We start from the raw sequence: 19,309 nt of genomic DNA on the forward strand, positions 1-19,309 counted from the left end.
GTCCGACATTTACTTAAAATGTAATAAATAAAAGACTTCAGAATTAAAATTTCATGAGCTCTGACTAGTATTTCGATGCCACACACGCCGCAGCCGTGTTGCCAGAGACAGAGGACGAAACGGTTACATTGAAACAGAAAGTCGATTACGAAAACAGATTGCAAGCAATCTACCAATCAGCGACACGTTACATTACCCCACTAACACAACATACGTCATCAGTTGTACAACAGGGGAATACTTCATGGCAAACTACTTACAATAATCCTACCCTGCACTTCTCAATGTTTCATTTAGGTTTCTTTCTTTGTTTATTTCTTAAGACTTAAGGACGGCTTCGACCATCACTTTACAGAATATATTTTATGATGTATTTTCTAACCATCTTTTCGAGATATGGGCGATGCGATTTACAGATGAATAGCAAGTATATATTTACATCAATGACTAAGCATTTATCAACCTCGTTCCCATGGCCTTACTTCACCAAGGAAGGGAAAGGGTCATGGGAACGAGGTTGAGCATTTATACATTTTTTCCATGATGGCGCCGCAAGGTTTTTGACTTTCTATTATATCTTCCACTTACTAAGCGCGCTGTGATTGGTCAAATTTAGTGGGCTGAATTCTACTGTAGAGCCTGCAAAAATTTAAAGCTGATTTTGTTGCCAAAATGTTTCGTGATTTATTGCCAAGTGTTCTTAACTTTTATAGCAAGTAAAAGTTTAAAACTTTCTTTTACTTTAATTGTGTATTACAGTAAAACGTGTTACGACTTAACAACGATTTCAAATTGACTCGTTTTGCATTTGACGTGCGTCAGAAGTTTGAACCCGTTCCGCGTGAATAAAAATCGTTCCCGAACCCGTCGGATACACATAAGAGATATAATAAATGTCTTAGTAACCTCGTCTTCTCGGTCCGTACCGCAAGTTACGGATCCTCATTTTTCCCCGTCTATTTATGGCCCGCGCGCTTCGCGCCTGGGCCATAAATCGAAGGGGAAAAAACCTCGGTCCGTTACTTACAGAACGAACCGAGAAGACAAGGTTAATAAGAGGTATACACAGGAATACAAAAAACCCTAAGTTAATTACATAGATTTCCTACAATAAACTTACTTACAATTCCTTAATTATTTTATACATTACTTTTACCATTATGTAGAACACCACAAGATTGTTCAGCGCGATCCATCACTTGTCAACGAGTTCTAAATTACTTGTAGTCAGAGGTCTGACATCATTTTCTCGCTCACTTCTGCGGCCAATCCTAAAAGAAATGAACACGGTTACCAATTCTGCAAAACATCAAACTGAGCCTACACAAGAATTAATGGTAAACACGCTCGTTCATCAAAGCGTCCGCTATCTACTTTACAGCCAGCCAGATTCGAACTCAGTTCAGATCGCGACAACCTCAGTCTGTCCATTCTTTGTGATCGTTACGCAATATTTTGTCCTGGTGAAGGAACGCGTTACGAGCACAAAGAAGGAGGAGGCAGCGGTGTATAGTCTGTTTGACCTGGCGCGAGAGTCTGGGACGGGTCATAAATTGACCTCGCACGGTTCAGTCGCTCCTACTGGTCAGTGGTAAGAAGCCTGACCATCAGAGGGGGACCATCAGGTGTATTGTAACGAAAATGGAGATTAACCATTTTGCAACCATGTCCGTCCGTAGTATTTAATATATTTCTGCTCAAGGAAAGACAATTTTTATTATATATCCACACCAGAAAATCTGACGGCGCAAAAAATGTTGGTTTACAGCAAAGTTTTCTTTCATTTCATCCTCAATATAATTAATTTGAAGATTAAAAAAAGCCTTCATTTGCCAGTTTACGGTTAAAGTTTTGCATTAACCTCGCTTGGCAGCTTACGATTTAACTTTCGTTCGTTCACATTTGTTTCGTCTTAATTCGTCGAATGGTTAATAGGAACCTCATTGAAACCCTCCGAACGTAGAATGCCCAGCCACTATCGCAAATAGGGATCCAGTTCCTTTTAAACGGTATTTCTGCCTTGAGGTCAAGAACCTGGACTGTCGGTATACAGTAGTATATTTTTTATAAAACATGCTTAAATCTTACCAGCAAGTCACGCAAATGCACACCCCTAATAAAAACACTACACCAAAGAACGCGCCAAAGAAGATATAAAGAAGTTTTGTCTTTCCAGAAGTGCCAGGAGATTCAGTTGGACCAAAGGTGTACACGTCAAGGTTCAGTCGAGCCACGCCCGTGATTCTCCTGTCCAGCGCTCTACTGAGGTTTCCTTGATACTCTATAATGACGTTCAAGAGAGTGCTCCTTGATAAGAATTTGTTGTCTCCTGTTGACACGAAAACTGCCACACGTAGATCGCTTGGGCTGAAGGAGCTTTGTTTGGGGAATCCGTCCGCTATGTAGACTTGATTAGCAGTTATGGCTCGTCTAGAAATTACAGTGAAGCAAAATAAAGCACAATTAGGAAAATCATGTGTTAGGTTTAAGTGCGACTTTGTTGGAAGTGTTTGTTTTATGCAACAAAATGGGAGGCGTGGTAACCTAAAGCGGCCGGTGCGCCGAGCTCCGGATAAGTAGCCTGGGTTCGAACCCTGGCCGGGGGATCCTGAGTGCGTTGATCGGAATGCATTGTGTTCTTGGACAGGACATTTCACTTTCATATTTCTTTTCTTCTCCCAGGTGTACAAACGCCGGGGTAACGGCGAATTAAATCAGTGTAGGGGGAAACTCGACGATGGTCTAGCATTAAATCCAGGGGGATCTGGGGGGAAGTAAAATACTCCTAGCGGCTTCATGTTACAGAAACCGGAGATAAGCGCCGGCCTGTTGGGCCACCGGGCTGGACTACAAACTTGATCTTTTACCTACATTGCTGTTAAGGCTAGAGGCGGTAAAACAGCAGCCTGGAGATTTATTGTAAAGTTACCTCTTTCGACTTGCTTCGCTACATGTTCGTGTTGGTGCTGAGCAATAACTGTCCACAGCTTTTTTCACGGTGTTAATAAAGACGTCTTCCTTCTCATTGAACTGGAAAAGAGAATATTAATCAACGACAGGAGCCCATGTCCACGATGAACTGGTTTTTTTTAGTTCGCCATGAACTATTCGGATTTTAAATTTGTAAAATGAATGTGACTGAGCGGCGACCGCCCTACTCAAAATTAATGCGTCATATGCATATGAGATCAAGACTTCGAGACATGTCTGGGATTGTTGTATTGTTTTTGTACTGTGTCCTCCACTCTCAAGTATGCACTTTCTCCACCCAGGAGTATAAAGTGGTACGGGCAAACTAGTAGGGCACTTGACGAATAAAATGCTCAGGGAAAACCTGACTAGCCTAGTATCAAAATGGCGAAATAAATTTGTCTCTTGGTCTCGGCCCTGGGATAAAAAAAAATTCAAGGAGCGAGGTTGCTGGTGCTGTTTTACAGCGCGGAAAAAACGACCGTTCACAATATGTGACAAAGAAAGCACGTACGCCTGAGTACGCGTAATTAATCCTTTAACTACTGTACAACAATCAACAAGAGTGCCTCACCTGAACTGTTGTCATGTTAGCTACAGTCAACACTACTGCTTCCTGAGCACCTTCGGATGGCGGCGGCGATGTTGATGTGGAAACTGTAAAGGAGGAGAACAAACTTTAATTTCGGGTTTGTCGGAACTGACGGCGAGACGAGCGCGCATCACGCACGAGTAAAGCGCGTATCTCACACTGGTCTTGTCTTCACCCCGCGCTGTGCAATGACATTTATAAAAGTCATACCTGATGAAGACGGCACGGACATTGCTGTTGAGGAAGGTTCGAGCAGCTGACTAACACTTGTCTTTGTATCGGCAGCTGTCATGGAAATCTGCATTGTGGGACTCGAGAAATTTGCTGTTGCTCTGGTGCTGAACGAAAAATTTGAACTTGGAGTTGCTGCGAAACAGAATGTGGAAAAACGAGTATGAAAACAATATAGCAAAAATTCAACTTTTGGACAGCTGATTTTTTTTGGTAACGTGGTAATGGGCCCTAGAGCCGGGATTCTCTGTACTCTCAACACGAGTTGGTTATTAGCCAGCGTGCAATAGTAAACTGAAAAAAAGTTCAACTATTGTTGTTTATCGTGGGAAATGCGCTTAGCTACACCTAGCTAGTTCTCAGGTATGCCACTTAAACTGAAAGAAAGAAAGATTTCATATAAACCTAATAGGCTTAGAAATCCCAACTAGCGGAAGGCAGACAAGTTGGCTATTTACAAGCATGACCGAGGAGTTGAACCAAGGTCTACCGAGAAACAACTTCAGCTTGGTGCTCAGAGCGAGACTTAAGCCCGCAACCTCAAGTGTAAGGTCAGGTTGTTTCAAAAGAAAAACGTCACAGGAAGAGTAGCAGGATTTGAGGGGGGCCGGGGGAGTGGATGGAGCCAACATTAATTATTAAATCTATTCTGTGTGTTTACGCGTTGTGTTTTTTTAATCGTGCAACGTTACCCTGTAAATATTCGGGGGATGGGTTGTAGTTCCCTCTATGTCATGTTTTTCTTTAGTGGAGCAAGCAGAGTTTGAGTTTACGTTTTTTGCTGGCAGTCTGGGCATGTTCATTTCGTTGTTTCAGAAGCAAGAAAACTGGGAAAAGGAGAGAGAGCCTAATATCGAGGTTACTGGTTCAGCCAACCGTGACGATTAAGGAGGATATTGGTTAGGTCACCTGTTGACCGCGTCACGCTAGCCTGCGTGTGGAAGGGTCAATATTTGCCGTCTCCATAGAAATACATATTCGGTGGTCATAATTTTACAAATTTGACAGAAAAGATTACCGAAAAATATCAAGCTTTTCAATATCATTCAACAGTATATTTTGCTGGTTTAAAGATGAAAGTACAATCAAAACAATATTGATGAGGCTAGTGCTGATATTCAGGCTAGTGCTGATAAGTGGTTAACACTGACTACCAAACTATGTAGCTTGTAATATTTAATATACATTTTAGTGAAGTTGAAAAGAGATTATAAAGGCAAGTTTAAAATTTTGAAAACAGGCGGTTTCTTTTACAATATCCTAGCTTTTCTTTAGTGCTAGGAACAAGTTAGTGTTGCCGTTAGACACGACTAAATGCAATGCACCTATATATAGATTATAAACTACGTTACACAATGTGTACATACATACACACATCAACATCAAATCTTGAATTTTTGCTTAAGAGGCGCGATGTTGTTTTGACATTGTTTTGAACTAGAGAAATCTGGAATGACTTGATTTCTAATATCAAAAATCTCTGAAGACAGATATTGGTATGTTCGTCTCAAAAACTAATTGTCTAGACTCGATTTCCGCATTTTCGAATATCAAATTTGTTATCCGTCTGCACATTCCGTATGACTTTCCCGTATACAAATATGAAACACACCGGTGAATACATCTGAGAAAAGAACTCGCTTAAAGTAGTTGGTAAATTATTACATAAGAAGCTCTTTATTATTCTTTAACTCGCGACCGAGAATAGAGATATTTATTATATTCTATCGTTTCGGTCGGACTGACAGAAGATGAATTGCCCGGGGGTTTATTTTAGGCGGCAATCAAAAGTCGAATTCCAATCCATATGGAAGCAGATTGCAGCAAAGAAAGTATTGCTGGCTGACATTAGTAAGCCATTTATAGGTATACACAATATTCTTCGCAGACAGCTTACTCATAAAGTGTATATTGGATGCATAAAATACGCTACTAGTACTTTAACTACTTACCAGAAAGAGTGATGCTCGCCTCTACGTGACAGGGAATTAAAAACGAAATAATTTGACATGAAAAAAGTAACCTGTATAGAAACATTATTGTCTTGTCTAACAAAAGCACGCTCCTGGTTCCGACCAACAACGAAATCTGCTGCGAGAGAAAGTAAAACTTGTAGCTATTTGTGAATGCGTCATTAGTGGCAGTATAATATCAGTGTAATATCACCTCGTCACAAATTTGTTGATTGACTGTCACGCAACTTCACTTCAGATGTCTATTGCAACTAGCCGCAGCATACCAGTGTGACCATGTCAAGCGAATATTGAAAGTTGAACAGAATTTCCCGAGTTTTGCAAATGGAAAATAAAGGTGTAGGAAACTGAAAGACACCCTGAGCCAAACAATGAAAATGAAAGTCAAATTTTATGCAAAAGTTATTCATAAGAACCTTTCCCGTTTCAGGTTTCAGAGTCGTCGTTCGTTCTTCGGGTTTGATAAAACATTTCAGTTTTCCGCCTTTCCCAAACCCTGCGAGCAGTTGACCGTAGCGTTCGCTTTAGAAGAAACCAGCTACTCGCAGGGTACCTTTTTTCCAGCATACCAACCCCACTACACCCATCCCCTTCCAACCGTCCCAGGAGACTGGGAAAAAAGGTACTCCATTTACGGGAGAATATACGCCTTTGAGGATAGGCAAACAGCATGTTAGAAAGCGTTATCATTAAGGCATTTCTCCAAAAAAAATTATTTCCACAAATTTCCTGGAGAAGGCCGTCACCACTGCGCCGTCACCGTCACTCGGCGTATTTTATTCAGCGGTCTCTCACCCAAAAGTACGAGAACAAAGATGGCGGTGGATTTGAGTGTTGCACGCCGACAACTTGAAGAGGCTCTAGGGAACTACTCTCAAGCGTACGACCTTTCGTTCTTTTCCTTCTGTAACGTAGGATACATTGAAATTTCTTCTATATTCTTTCTTTTTATTTCAAAGGTACTGGAACAACATGAAACTGTGGTACAAACAGAAGGTAAATATGTATTTTGAACTGTCACCCTTTACTGCGCTGCAATAAGACCCCTTTGAAAACTGCACTGTCTAGGAGTGACAAAGAGGAATATTTATTGGTTTCAATCTAACTGAAGAAAGCTGCAGGGAAAGCTGACTGTTCATTTTAGAAAAGGTCATCGTAGACAAGGAAGTCTTGTCGAGTGCAAGTGTCATTGGGTCTTTTGCAAGGTTACAAGTTTATTTTCCTTGAAAAGTCGTACTTGAAAGGTTGACACATGTTAATGAACTGGTCTAAAGTGGCCCTGTAGTCTGTTGATCCTTTATCATCCTTCTCTCCCGAGGACCAGTTTAGTGGTCATTGAGGAGAGGTAAATATTTTACAGCATGTATTAAGGTTAAATTGCCTTTGGATGTGACAAGGCGACTGTGTGATAGAAATAAAAACAGAGGTGAGTGGGGAGAAGAGATTACCATGATGACCACATCCTTGAAGTTAATAAAAGAAGTGGGGTCATCAAGGGCCTGGCATTGGGCAAATTGCCCAGCTGTGAGGATTATTTTCCCTTCCTGGTTTGACCATCTACAGGAAAGTTTTTCTTATAAAGAAACTCAGTTCAGTTGTAAGTTTAACTCGTTGTTTTCAGAGCAATTTTTGTGTGTTGATTGTGTGTATGTTTTAATAAATGAATTAAAAATTGTAATATTGTAATCCCCCTTGATAAGCCCAGGTGCCTTTGGGGAAAACAATAAGATTGCCAGAGAGTTATAATAAGCTACTACTTACTTAATCATAACAATTACAATTTCCTCAAATTTGATTGGTTCATAAACTGGTGTATTTTGCTCTCATTAATCTGCAAAGTTGTAATCGGACAGTGTAATCGGACAGTTGGCTGTAATCGGACACCTGTAATTGGACAGTTATGTGAGCCAATCATTTTAAGTCCTCTCCTTTAAATCCACCAATCACGACATTGATTACAGTCACTATAGTAACCTATTCAAGAGACCGACTTTGAAAAATTGTGGAGGTTTAGTTTCCAGTGACTGTTTTGAAAGAAACTTGACAGCCATTTTGCAAGCTATTCCCATATTCTTAGTATTATTATATTTAAAAATGACTATTAAAAGCTATTTTTCAAATTGTGGGAAATTGTAATGGTTATGATTAATTGGTAACAGGACATCGTGTCGTCCAATTCAGTCTGTGATCATACTCTTGATTAACAAATCGGACTCCCACTTTGCGGTCATCCGATTTTGTTAATCACTCATATGATTACAGACTGAATTTGACTCCACTCAGTCCTATTACCATTATTAATAACAAATATGTTTAAATTATAAAAAACTCATGTGAAAACCAGTTGCCCTCCTGCTGAAAACCTTAATGAAACACCCGAAAAAGGATCATATCTCCTGTCTTAGGTGTTTTTTCATTTTGAATTCTTATCTTAAGGTACTATGGGAGATTACCCAAAGTTGAAACTGAATAAGAAAATTATTGAACACGTTATGGAAATCTGAGGTTTTTGTTCCCCTCTGATTGGCTAAATCCTGTCTTAGGACCTGTTTACATGGAGGGAGGGTGCCCTGGCTAACTGGGGTATCCGGCTAACCAAGCTACCCTGGGAGGGCTAAGTTCTCATACGTTTCTTTAGAAAATACATTGAAGTGTTTACATGCTAGACAGGGTAACCTGCCTACCCGGGACACCCTGTCTACTTGCCCAGGGCACCCGGCTAGGCGGGATAGCTCTTCACCATGTAAACAGTTTGTGCCGGGCTATCCTGGCTAGCCGAGGTGAGAAAAACCGTGAAAACATGGCTGCGCAAGGTGAATTTTTTCATAGTTACCATTAACAACAGTCCTATCCATTGAACAGAGGCCGCTAGTGGAATGAGCGATAAAAAAATTAAACTTGCCGCCAAAAAGTTTCTTTGGTCAGCCATTTTGTTTGTTGTGCTTAGCAGCCGCTCAAAAGATAGCCCAGGCAGCCCACTCACTGTCCCGGTTAGGTGAGTTGCTGTAAAGGCAGGCTATGTGTCAACCCTTCTAGCCAGGTAGCCCGGTTAGCTGGGGCACCCTCCCTCTGTGTAAACAGGCCCTCAGAGACCTTACTATTGATTGCTAGACTATGAGTAGTCCCTCTTTCACTTAGTCCATCGTGCATGACGTGAAAGAAAACTGCAAGAAAAATTGGCGGCGCAAACTCCTGGGGGTGAGGAACACACGAAAGTAGGGACTAGAGACAAAGCCAGAGAGTTTCACCTTTCACAGCCAAGTGATTTTTTGATGTTAATTTTCAATCTAATCAGACTTATCTAATAGGATTCCTTATCTTGATGTCCTCTCATTATCGTCCGTTGTCAGTAACCCCTAGAGATGTCTTGAATGAAATCGCTCTTCTCTTCAAGTAGTGAGGCAAAACCATGCTGTGAGAAGTATATCTTCATTCAGTGTTCGTTAAGTGAAACTGCCAAAGAATTTACGTTAATGTATTTGACATAGGAGATCATCCAACTGCGGTGAAGTGTTTGCCAATAGCAGTGAAGAGTTTCAAGTAAAAGTCCATTTTAATCTTTCAAATAGATGGCAGAAAGGCTAAGCTCAGTCAATTCATATTCATGGAATTATTCTTCAACAATGCTGTTGACCTGATGTTGAGTGGCAAAATCACTATCAAATTCACATTCGGCTCGAGGCAAAAAGCTTTGCCAAACAAAACACTCTTTCGGTAACCTGTCAACAGAATCACAGGAACATCACATCCTGTGAGATGCAATTCCAACGCTTTGATTTGCTTCAGTTCCAAAACTTTCTAATTTCAGAAAGTGAGATAAACATTCCTGCAAGATGTCACACATATCTCAAATGTTGATAATGTGTTGTCAATGCTCCTAACATAAGCCGATCATATTTTTCCGTTGTGAGAGCAACACATAATTCAAACTCTCTGGCTTAGGCAGTAGTCCCTCCTTTTGTGTGCGTCTCACCCCCAGGATATCACAGGGCCATTTTTCCCTTGCGGTTTATTTATGGTCTTGTTTGACGGACTAAGCAAAAGATAGACTAATTTAGTCAACTACACTTACTGTTGGTTTAATCCCCCGGATGTTAAAGTTTAATTAGGTGAGACATGCTGTTTCTGTTGGTCACATGGCCAGTTAAAGGCGCTGAATTACAAGCTACAAAATCCCTCAACTTGTCGTACATCATTGTTTCATTGCAAGTTTTGGTTGATGTTTCGCGTTTTTCACCAAGTGATCAACTTGTTGTGCAGCAAAAACATTTGTTGCGGGTTGAACAAAGTTGTTGCGAAAAGTAGAGCGCAGGTCAACTTTGAGCAACAAATTTTGGCTTTGTTGTTCGTTTTTCATCAAACTCACAACTTGTCATGCAGCAAATTTGCTCATGTTGCAGGACAAATTGAGGGCTTTTGTATCTTGTATTTCATCGCCTTAAGTTGAAACTGAAATTGACCTTGCGAATATTTTTGAAGAAAAATGGCACTCTTGGCTGCAACTCATAGCAACTGTTGATGTCCAACACAAGCACAATTTTCTTTGTAAGAAAAGCTTTACTGGGTAAAGTCATGACTCCTTGTAGGAAGGCAATAGCTGTTATTACAGTTGAGTCTGCTGTCAAATATTATTTTGTTTAAAAAAGCATGCAAACGAAGCAAACAGGTTAATACAAAGCAATTGAACCTTTTGCCTCAGTTGTAATAACAGCTATTTGGCCTATGCTGAATGCCAACATTGGTATGATTTGTGGCTGCAAGTGAGAATTTTCTTGATCATCAATTCAGTGCAGTGTTCAGCTTAAGTGGTTACAAAATTGACAACTTAAGAATCACATGATCAGCATTTCATTTTTGGAAAACTGGAAATGAAGCTATGGTAAATCAAGGTTGTTGAATTTTAATCCTTAACAACATATACAGCTGTGCGATATCAACAATATCATGCCTTTTCTTCAATTGATGCAGATTTCTAAGGAGGAGTTTGATGCACAGGCAAAGAAATGCCTTGGAAATGATAACCGTAAGTGTGCAACAATATTTTTGAAGTAATGTTTCCTGCCCCCTTACTGCCAGAAAGAGCAAGAGGTGGATATATTTCAAGGCTACAGTGTTTTACTTCCTTTCTTAAATTCCTTTTTTTTCATTGTAAACTAATCTTTAAATCTTCAAGATACTGACGTGTTTTATTACTCAAATTTGGATACCAATACCATCTATATGGGTTCTCCCACTAAGTTTATTATCTCAAATAAATCTAATAACAAGTGGAGGTAAGGTAAAGTCTTCATACGAGCCAAGTGGCCCATCAGGCCAGAGCTTATCTCCCGTTTCTGTAGCATGAAGTGATTAGGTGTGTTTCTACTCCCCACTGGATGGGATACTGATCCATTGTCGGTTACCCCCAGCATTAAATTTGTCGGTACCCATTTATACACCCTGGTGGAGAGAGCCACTAAGAGAGTAAAGTGTCTTGCCCAAGAACACAGCACAATGTCCCTGGCCAAGGCTCGAACCCAGACTACTTGATCTGGAGATGAACACGCTATAAACCAAGAGGCCACCGTGCACCTGCAGACTGTTTCATGTCTTTTTTTTTTTTACTTTATTAAGTTGGTTGACAAATTTGCTAGGTTTTTGTTCACACTTCATTGTTTTGCAGTCCACTTTCACAATGACTTCCTGCTGGCAATTTTGGCTAAATGTCAAGCTCTTGGATCTACTCCAGGTGGGTTGATGATACTAGTGGTCACTAATGCCATATTTTCTATTGACTGACTCCAATATGCTAAAATTTTATTGTTTGACCTTGATCTTGTCCATATTGCATGATATGTGAAATGAAAATATATAATTTTACTCACATGTGAATCAAAATCACTTTTGTTTGAAAGGTTTTGCACCAGTGTCATGGCCTTCATATGATAGCAAATAATATAATCAAGGAATAGATGTTTCCTTTTTCATTTTGCAGCATCTCATCCCAGAACACCACAAAAGATGCCTCCTAAACCACAGCTGATCAAAAAAGGAAAAATCAAGAAACAAAAGAAAGTGCTGAAGGCAAATTTTGAGGTACAGTGATAATGTGCTGTTCCAGAAAATATCCATACCCACCCTGTAGCAGGTCGCTTTAAATATTATTCTGAGGGGGTGAGGCATCTCAAATGTCAAAATTATTAAAAGGGAGTATTAAGCTAAAATGGAAATTTCATAGAAACATACCCTGGATGGGGTATAAATATTTTCTGGGACAAGACAGTTGTCATTTAAGGAATGCAAACTTTGTCAAGATTTATTTGGAATAATGATGGCACAGGAGGTTATCTTTTTCATCTGGGCTTCTCCTCCTCAAAGCCATGTATGTGATCCCCATAGATTGTTCTCTGGTTACGAGAGCTTTAGTTTTCACTACTGCAGTTAAAACCGTATCCATGACATAAATGAGTTTTTTCAATGTTAGTTGTTTTTGGAGTGAATAATATTAATTCAGTGCAGCTGTTGTTCTAATATTGCAGCAAAGATTTACACCATGTGACCCCCTGACAGAGGCTCCACAGCTGTCTCTCAAGGTTTGTTTAATTAAATATTATTATTATTCATGGTAGAAAATATGTTTTAACTTCAAGTTAATATTTATTTATAAACTTCATATTTTGAATAATGTGATGAAAACAATGTTAAAAGTTAGTCAAAACAGGAGCTGAATTTTGAGAACTATTCTACAAAATCATTCTATTTATGTGTTTACTCAAGATCATGCAGATAAGAATTGTCACAACGTATCAAACAAGTCTGGAACTATTATCTAATGACTATAGAAATGCTTTTTGTTTTGTAGCCTTAGTAACACAATAATTATTGATAACTTACCACAAACAGTCGTTTCTCTTCAAAGAGGGACTCACAAAAAGTGTCGAAGCTTGCAGACAAGGTTTCTTGTGGTTTTTCAAAAGAGATGAAAAGTCTAGCCTCCAGTTTTCATGTAAATTGATTTTCTTATGTTTAGTTTTCTCTTGTCCATTTGCAAGCAGTCTACAATAGATTCAGAAATTATGTACGATCTAAACTGCAACCTTTTTCGACTTAACTGACTGCTTGCTTTATTTCCATCTTTTCTCCTATTATGTCATGGCAATGTCGCATTATAGGGTAAGTATTAATTAATTAAAAGTATTTGAACCAATGCTGTGTATTAAACATAAAAAATGCATTAATACCTGTTTCAATAGCCTGATTACTGCTATAATTACTGCTACCTGATTATTGCTACCTGATTACTGCTACCTGATTACTGCTACCTGATTACTGCTCTAATTTGTTAAAAGTACAGTCCAACACCTTTAAAATGAACACAGTATAGACCACATTCATTTGCAGTAAATGGTAATTTAAGAAGAAATAGATGTGTGTGCAGGGGACAATGTCTGTTGTCTATAAAAATGGCTGTCCGTATTGAGTCTGCCATGTGGCCTTTGAATAATACTAGATACAACCTTCACTTAGTTACAAAGTTGTAGAGTTTGCCAAGTCAAAAACAATCTTGGTACAGACACATTTTGCATTCTTGAATCAACAAAACAACAAAACAGTAAAAGAGCAAGTCACATGTTTCCATATTACCGTTCACAAAATTCATTGACCCCATATTTTTTGAGAATGAGCAACAGCTAACTTGAGTATGTTATAACGTATCACCATGACTACTTTAACTTAATGTCTAACATTTAGTGTTGACCATTGTCAAGCTTTGTCTGGTACAATCCAATCTGTCCTATTGTGTCTATTGTACGCTACTGTCGCACACTTAGATTGCTTTACGTTAATATGTTATACTGCATGATTACATTGCATACATATTTGTATGGCTACATGTGTGGTCATCCCATGTCCTGTAAACAGACATATGATATTCAGGGCTGCCAATGAGGGTTGTAACCCATAACACATGTTAATGGCTGAGTATGTTTGATGGACCCTTGATGTTACGGGTGAACTGTAGTTTGATACAATTCACCCATAAAGTAACAAGTTTGCTACGGGTGTGAAGATCAAAGCTACAGGTGAATTAAAACTTAATGACAGCCCTGATATTGTTTTTAAGTCTCAAAAGTGACCTTAAAAGAAATGTGTGGAGATAGTAAGGAGAATGTTTTATTAAACCAGGCTGTGTGAAGAATAGAGGGCGTGTTTATGTTGAAGCTTTGATGTATTCCTTTTGTGAATTCACAGAACTCTCAGAAGACAGTGAATTTGGTCTCTGCTCATATGACATGATGTTACCAGATTCTGCTACAATATATGGCCGGTTGTTTCTTGGCGCATGGGATGCTGGACTGGATAATGTGGCAGATGACACAGTCAACCTCATGCTTCATGCAACAGAGGTAGCACTGTGTTATTAATGCGGGTAGTATTGTTGTTAGCGAACATTTCTTTAAATAGAAAATGAAGTAAACACAGGCAATCATTGCAGTCACAGGTATCAGAGTGCAAAGCAAATACTGGTGTTAGGTTTGGGAAAAGTCACTTAGCTTCTTTTAACATCTGATTTGACTTCTTTGAATGAAAATTATAAAGCACAAGGATGCTTAATCAAGTTTACTTACTTAAGTTTACTTACTTACTTATGCTGGTGTGGCACATGGGGTAGCAACCAACAAAATGTTTAGACTACCGTTACGTAGCTAAACTCAGCTGTCAAGAAAATGTATGGCTTGATATTTATACAAGATACAGTCATCACAATGGAAATGCTGTGACTAATAAACCAACTCTGTTGTTATAGTTATTATACAAAACAACTTGCCTTATGGGTAACATCCATGTGTTTGTTTTGTTTATCTTGCTGCAGTATTTAGTCAAAGACATTTTAACCGTTTGTTGTTCAATGAGAAGTGCATTCAGGCTCAAAGATGGTCATTTTCGCTATGCTATGGGTGGCACTTACCCCAGAATGCACCTAAGAAACAGTACAAGTCCCTGGCCACCTGGGTCAGAAAGGTAAGTGTTAGTAATGTTCTTGAATCCATGTACACTGCTTGAGTGCACCATGGACGTCATTAATTTTAAAAGTCTCTTTTTAAACTAATCCTTAGTATCTAATCCTTAGTATCTTTCATGTCTTCCATCGCTAAGCAGTCTCGCATCGCAATCATTCAACGATTCTCCCTTTCATGAGACTTCATGTTATGTTTCTTCCTAAGAAAAGTAACTTTAATAGCGCTGCTAACTTGATTAAGTGTCCTTTCTGTGACTTAAGGCCCTAAGGACTACCTTAGTAACGTAATAGGAGTGGTTATGATGGAAACTTACCTTATTTGTTTCAGATCTTTAAGTTGTGTAAATGGCATAAGCAGTAGCAGTAATAGTGGTAGAACGTTAGAGCAAGCTGAAGCCGAGGCGGCGGTCACGGTGGCTTCCAGTGACAGTAGAGGTGCTAATAAACCTCCAATAACACTTATGGACCTCAGAGATGCACTACAGGTGGGACTCATGGTTATCTGAGATTGACTTCTCTTTCAGAACATTATCTTTGGGTTATTTTTTTTCGTTATAGAGCGTTTACCTCGTGTTTCGTGCGAATAATAATGATAATAAATTAATCACAGACGCTCTCACTTCGACGGTGAAGAGAAATACAAAACTGTCACAACTCAAGGCAAACGCGGGAAAGCTCACGTGGTCCGAGTCACGCTTGGTTTCCTCTCGAACGTGATTGGCCGAAAAGAAATCTTCACCGTGATTGGTCAGAATATGTCTCGTGATTTGCTCTTGAAACGGTCTCGTTCCTAGAGCACACGATCAAATACTAGAGCAAGATAATCCTGGTTCCCTTTGATTGCACGCATGCGTCCAAATTCATTAATGGTTTCTGAAGATGTTTAGAGAAAGAACAACAGAGGTCCCGACATAAAGAATCGCGGTCTGTGGGAGTTTCTGGGAACTATGTTCTCCAGAAACCGAAATAAAGTCCCATCACTTTCAAAGTTAATTGGCCATGCTCTCTGTATACTACTCTTAACCTTTCGTCATTTGCTTTCGCTCCATTCTGTTACAGTGTGGTCACTCGAACCGTGAACACTGGACATTTTTGTTCATTTTTTTTTTTTTTTTTAGTGACTATAAAATGGCGTCCTTCATATCAAATATACGAAGAGCTTTCATTCTTTAGTCACCTAAATAATGTACGAGAAAATGTCAAGTGTTAACGGTTCGAGAGTTCTTACTGTCAAAATCCCGCTTACAACGGGAGGCCAACAACACATAGTAATGAGAAAATACTCAGTTGTGCGTAGTATTTTTCGCTTTGTTGTTCTCTTGCTCTAAGACAACGTGTAGAGTGGAGGGATGAGAAATAAAAATATGAGGTTAACTGAGGGGAAAGACCCTAGCTAATAGCGTCAAACTAGGCAAGGTTAGCCCTATTAGTACACTGCTGAACCTTGTTACAGTTGTACTCTTGTTTTCTTTCAGGTTCATCGCAGAGTGATTCCTTCGCACACCGTTTACTCGGCAAACATCGAGAGAACGCTAGCGAACATGAGCCACCCAAGTCACGACGAACTAGAACAGAACCAGTTACACAAATTGGAGGCGAGACGGAGATATGAGAGACTTAAACAGCAGAGGAGCTTGCGTTTGTAAATAAATATCTAAGGGTGTCTTTTCTTCAGTAGTCAGGCATTTACACGGTGTTCAAATTTGCTGAATTTTCTCTTTCATCTAATCCACTGAATACAAGAAAACGAAGGCAGAAATTGCTACGTCATAACCCAACAATGCAACTGAGCAAGAAATCAACTCGTTTAGCGCATAGTAAGGCGATTACCATTCACTCGATTAGCCCCTTGGCCCAACCCTAAGTCGTTGTTAGTCCCCAGATAATACTTCTCTCTAAACTCAGTAAAATAATTTTCTTTCACTCGTGACCCCGCACTCGTGACATAATAGTTGTCACAATATGGCGCAAACTAAAAGGAATGAACTTGGCAGGCAACGAGCTAAATCAGTTGATGTGAAAGTACTGGAGGAAGGTGTTTTGGTATGACAGTGTACTCTAAAAATAATGAATAACAGGTAAACTCCATTTCTTGACTTGTATTACCCTCCTCACTGATCACTCTGACGTATTTCATTTCGTGCCTGACATCCGTCACCATGTTGCGTTGCTATAATGGGCTTTCAAAGACAGTCCACTTGACCATATCAAAATCTTCCTAATTTACGCGTGAAAGAAGAATCATTTACTGTGTCTAAAGACAAGTTCAATCGAACGGATATCACGGGTTCAGACTGCTTTGGATGACTGAAGCTTGACATAGAGTAAAAGATATTCGTTATAAATGTTATTTTTAAAAGCTGACCTCGCGTTTTCTGTCAAAATGATAAGATAAGCTTCTTTCATATCAATGCGTGATCTTCACACCATAAATTGATATCATAGTTTATATTTCTAAGCGAGAGAAGACGATAAATTTGATTAACGCTCATGTTATCACGGCCGACATGTACACAATAAAACAACAGAAAAATAAAGGCACAACTGTTTGAACACGTGACCTTTTAATGACCAACTCCCATCAGAAAGTGAAAAAAATCCTAAGGGGGGGGGGGGGAGGCCACAATGCTTAATTACGAGATAAAGCATGTTAAAGACAGTGGTGTCTCGGCAAGCTTTATATCAGCGATATCGGCGACATTGCTATCACTGCATTTTTTGCTGATGTTATTCCTTCAGATACCAATAGACTCTCATATAAAAAGGACTGGAGTGCTCGTCGTTCCTTTTACGGGTTAAAAAACCCGTTTTGCTACCTCTTAGGGTGTTCAGCCTCGAAAGGTCCACAGCGGGAGCTTTTGTGGTACCTTTCAGGTTATTGAGCCGGAAAACATATGGTGGTGTTTTAGGCCCAGTTCAGACGTCGTGCTTCTGCCGTGCGGAACTAAATTCAGGAATTAAGTTCGACAAAAGCACGGCAGAAGCACGGCGTCTGAATCAAACTTTTTAATTAAGTTCAGCAAGCAATTAAGTTCGACAAGCTCTGCCGTGCTACACGACTCTGGTACGGCAGCGGTTCAAACGTCATGCTTCTACCGCGCTAAACAAAATTCACAGATTATATTAATGTATTTTGGCGAGATTGCGTTTCCACGGGGAATTAGTAGGGCAATTGTTACGAGGCATCGGTATATCCTGAATTTGGTTCGACTCTGGCACGACGTCTGAATCAGAGTTGTTTTCCTACTGTGCTGCTGAACCGGGCCTTGGAATTGCTACCTCTTATGGGTGAAAAAATGACAAGCGACGCCTACACAACAGGATTTTGGTACCTCCTAAGAAGTTCTTTTCCAAATTTGCGACGAGCATCCCAGTCCTTTTTATATTGGAGTGCCCCGGGCGATAGCCTCCCCCACCCCCCGCCCCTTGCAGAAAGATACTTGTAAGTCGTTCACACCTGCATTCTTTATATTTTCACCGTGTGTTCATTATTAGCACCAGCAGTAGTTGGAACAAGAATCCAAGAAGAATATATCACTGCTATTTAGTATTGTTCCTTTCGATGGGAAACAATCGTAAAGAGCGGCAGATCATTATGTCTGGATTAGAGAGTGGATGGCCACAAGGTAAAAAGTGGCTAAAAGGTGTGCTTCGCCGTTGCGCACAATTTTGCTGATAGTGGACACTCTGAAGTCGTGTGTAATGTCATAGAAGTTGAACGGCAACATCGCGCGGAACAATTTTAGGGGTTAACAAAGGAGAAAGTTTGGCAACTGTGTGCTATGGATGTTGCAACGTTTGGCTAGAGCGCGAGTGAAAACATTCTTACGTTCGCGCGCAAGCTGGCACACTCGACTAACAACGAAATACGAGGGAATTGGGGAATAACAAAAGTCTAGCATCTGGCTTACAGACTTTTGATTGGCTTACTAGACTAAACCCGAATGCGTTTCCGATAGTCCTAGGAAATTTAGAAGTCGACTCTGAAAGAAAACATTCCAGTAGGCAAGTTACCTCTTGTAATTACGATTGATGCAAAAAAAAAAAAAACACGAGAGAGTATTACCCTTCACGAAAAGCCCTATGGTGCAATTAAAAGCCGTATTTGTGCGATAAAAGGCCGTGTTAATGCGATTAAAAGCCGTATTTCATTACAAACAAACTTCAAAACAAATGCTAGGCTGATCAAATATTGTTTTTCTTTTTTTTTTTTTTTGGTTCTTTCGTGTCACCCAATGTTTTTATAAGACAAAACTTATATTTATATAGTCATCACGGATTAGCTTTCCCAACTGCTGATGAAAGACAAAAAGGCTGGGTTTGTTAATATATTTTAAAGTTGTTTCTGTTCAGTCCATGGGAAACACTGAAGTATGTAGCATTGTATACCGAGGGTAATTCAATTTTCAATGCAATTTTCTACTCCACTTCGTCCGTGAAAGAAATTACATTCAGAGGTCAATGAGTTTTTAATACCTTATTCTTAGTGGTATTGTTGTTGAGCTCTTTAATGATCAGCGAAGACTGATCAGCGGTTTTTTT

The 19,309-nt window shown here is 39.7% G+C and overlaps 2 protein-coding genes across 2 annotated transcripts; one reads left to right on the forward strand and one right to left on the reverse strand.

Moving 5' to 3' along the window:
- Positions 1 to 1,183: 1,183 nt before the first annotated feature.
- LOC145491744 (uncharacterized) lies at positions 1,184 to 6,454 on the reverse strand. Its single transcript, XM_081470994.1, has 6 exons — positions 5,746 to 6,454; positions 3,773 to 3,928; positions 3,545 to 3,627; positions 2,930 to 3,030; positions 2,089 to 2,430; positions 1,184 to 1,271 (listed from the first exon to the last, which is right to left on the reverse strand). Exons 1-6 carry the CDS (start codon positions 5,828 to 5,830, stop codon positions 1,196 to 1,198), a joined length of 843 nt encoding a protein of 280 aa, XP_081327120.1. The 5' UTR covers positions 5,831 to 6,454; the 3' UTR covers positions 1,184 to 1,195.
- Positions 6,455 to 6,487: 33 nt separating this feature from the next.
- On the forward strand, positions 6,488 to 17,373 carry LOC145491763 (transcriptional adapter 1-like). The gene is made up of 10 exons (XM_081471016.1): positions 6,488 to 6,646; positions 6,726 to 6,762; positions 10,735 to 10,789; positions 11,429 to 11,494; positions 11,741 to 11,841; positions 12,285 to 12,338; positions 13,998 to 14,153; positions 14,621 to 14,769; positions 15,096 to 15,252; positions 16,243 to 17,373. Exons 1-10 carry the CDS (start codon positions 6,582 to 6,584, stop codon positions 16,411 to 16,413), a joined length of 1,011 nt encoding a protein of 336 aa, XP_081327142.1. The 5' UTR covers positions 6,488 to 6,581; the 3' UTR covers positions 16,414 to 17,373.
- Positions 17,374 to 19,309: the final 1,936 nt, after the last annotated feature.

This window comes from Orbicella franksi, chromosome 1 (genome assembly GCF_964199315.1).
Source record: "Orbicella franksi chromosome 1, jaOrbFran1.1, whole genome shotgun sequence".
In the NCBI taxonomy this organism is placed as follows: domain Eukaryota; kingdom Metazoa; phylum Cnidaria; class Anthozoa; order Scleractinia; family Merulinidae; genus Orbicella; species Orbicella franksi.

What these genes read in the sequence shown, in the direction of transcription:
- LOC145491763 (XM_081471016.1), top strand. Translation starts at nt 6,582, where the DNA reads ATGGCGGTGGATTTGAGTGTTGCACGCCGACAACTTGAAGAGGCTCTA. An exon ending in CTAGGGAACTACTCTCAAGC is followed by an intron (nt 6,647 to 6,725) that starts GTACGACCTTTC and finishes TTTATTTCAAAG; the next exon opens with GTACTGGAACAACATGAAAC. An exon ending in TGCTGAAGGCAAATTTTGAG is followed by an intron (nt 11,842 to 12,284) that starts GTACAGTGATAA and finishes CTAATATTGCAG; the next exon opens with CAAAGATTTACACCATGTGA.
- LOC145491744 (XM_081470994.1), bottom strand. Translation starts at nt 5,830, where the DNA reads ATGTTTCTATACAGGTTACTTTTTTCATGTCAAATTATTTCGTTTTTA. An exon ending in GTCCGTGCCGTCTTCATCAG is followed by an intron (nt 3,628 to 3,772) that starts GTATGACTTTTA and finishes CCTCCTTTACAG; the next exon opens with TTTCCACATCAACATCGCCG. An exon ending in TGCATTTGCGTGACTTGCTG is followed by an intron (nt 1,272 to 2,088) that starts GTAAGATTTAAG and finishes CATTTCTTTTAG; the next exon opens with GATTGGCCGCAGAAGTGAGC.